The 2,141-nt window shown below is 32.2% G+C and overlaps 1 protein-coding gene across 1 annotated transcript; it reads right to left on the reverse strand.

Annotated features, from left to right (window-relative positions):
- Positions 1 to 679: 679 nt before the first annotated feature.
- LOC149553502 (dirigent protein 11-like) lies at positions 680 to 1,405 on the reverse strand. Its single transcript, XM_089789913.1, has one exon. It carries the CDS (start codon positions 1,264 to 1,266, stop codon positions 751 to 753), a length of 516 nt encoding a protein of 171 aa, XP_089646039.1. The 5' UTR covers positions 1,267 to 1,405; the 3' UTR covers positions 680 to 750.
- Positions 1,406 to 2,141: the final 736 nt, after the last annotated feature.

Consider the following 2,141-nt stretch of genomic DNA (forward strand, 5'->3'; position numbering starts at 1 on the left):
TAACCACTGCACCTTCTCCCACGTTGTCTCTCCTATCAACCAGGACATAGTTAATAATATTTTTTAAAAGGATGAATACTGAATTAATCATTAGTAAAAAAGTATTTATGTAGTATTAGAATGCTGAAACAGTATCTGACAACTCAGAGGGATCATGAAGATTGATTAAAAGATCACGGAAATGTGACCCAAAAAAAATAAAAAACTCTGTATAATATTATGGACTGTTGAAATCATATATGTGTATGTATGTATATATGTATATATGACAATGAAGGAAAGCTTTCTTAGAGAATTTTATCCATTATAGAAGTTATTTCTAAGAAAACTCTTTTGCAAGAAAATTAAATTAAAGACTGTTTTTTCAATTATTTGAAGATGAACATGCATACCCGATCTAGAAAGGGAAGGAATATTACTATCCAAATAATAGGTGAATTATTTTAAATAGATTTTAACGTATTCTTTAATGTTGAAAAAATATAGATATATCTGCTAATAGAGAAAGCAAGCTTAGTTTCTGAAATCTGAGCTATAATTTAAAGCATTCTCTAATCAACAATTTTTTTTTTAAAACATTATAAGAATTCTTGAGTTCATAAATTTCAATTTCAATTGTGTAATTTTTAAATCAAATTCATCGAATCATATTTCTTAAATAAGAAATTAAACAAAACTCTAAAATTTAAAGATCATTTTTCGTCATGATTAAAAGATATAGAGACACAGACAACATAGATAGGGGATATCTTAATCTACATGGAATGTAGTGTTGAATTTGACATAACCCACATAATCATCTGGATCAGGGTTAAGAGTAACGATGGAATATCCACGAGCATACCTCAGCTTTCCTGTTCCTCCCACCACAGAAACCTCTCCTCCAGAGGCCAACATCCATTGATCTGTTCCATAAAACTGAAGAGTGCTTCCATTGTATTTCTTGTTCTCAAACACAACAGAAAAAATCAGGTGCATTGCATAGCCCTTAACATCTGAAGTGGCGTACAGTCCTTTGGCTCTTCCCACAACTGAGGAGAAGAGAGATGGGCCTTCAGTCAAAAGATCATCTATAACCAGCACTGTTCCAAACCTTAACAGCTCTGATGATGTCCCATTCACTCCTGCAATTACTATGGCTGTTGGGTTGGCTTTCTTCACTATGTCGTGCATGTAAAACACAATTTTCTCCTCTGGTTTGAAAGCCCAAGAAGAAGATATTACACCATGGAGGATGAGCGTCAGGAATAACATTTTTGTGGCCATTGAAACTCTGTAATGACAAGAGTTTAGTATCTTAAGAAAGATTACATTTATTGTTGAAGTTGAAGGAAGAAAAGCATATTTATCGGATCAGAATTAATCTACTACTAAATATAGAAATCTATTGGATAATAGTCGTATGGAAGAGAGGTATTCAAGGTGGTCCTTCAGTGTAGTAGGAAGAGCGTGATCTTAATATCTAAAACAGGAATTCTAGAAAGCATTCAATAATGTCACGTTACATCAATTTCTGTATTGATAAACACTGCGTATTCTACAATTTTTGTTTTTTATAGCAGTATTTTGGATATTTAGTTTTAACAAACTCATGTGATAGCAGCTGTACAAAATCAACAGTGGTTTGAAATATCTATTATAATTTTGAGGTCTCGAAGACAAGGTTTTCCACTACGAATACTTAGAACCTTATTCACGTTTATGTATAATTATTAGATTAGTGGTAATTTGAATGATAGTTTTCATACTAATTAATTGAAATTAGAACAATAATTATAAACAATAAAGTCATGTACTTTAAGAATATACAAAATTGTTATCATAACAATTAATGATACTAATTTTTATTTCTGGATTCAGATTGTGTATATTCTTTTGAGTCAATGGGATCACATTCTGTGAACGAATCATCATCAGGACAAAAGAGCAGTAACACTCTGTGAACCATCATCAGCGCAAGAGAGCAATAAGGAGATGTAAAATGAGGTTATATCTCCTTACTGCTCTCTTGTTCTGATAAAGGTTCACACAGTGTGAACATTTTACATCTCCTTACTGCTCTCTTATCTTAATTGATGGTTCACAGAATGTGACCCCACGCATTGGCTCCAAAGAATATACACAATCTGCATCCAAAAGCA

This window comes from Cupressus sempervirens, chromosome 6 (genome assembly GCF_028749045.1).
Source record: "Cupressus sempervirens isolate cs-2001-9-10 chromosome 6, ASM2874904v1, whole genome shotgun sequence".
Classification (NCBI taxonomy): domain Eukaryota; kingdom Viridiplantae; phylum Streptophyta; class Pinopsida; order Cupressales; family Cupressaceae; genus Cupressus; species Cupressus sempervirens.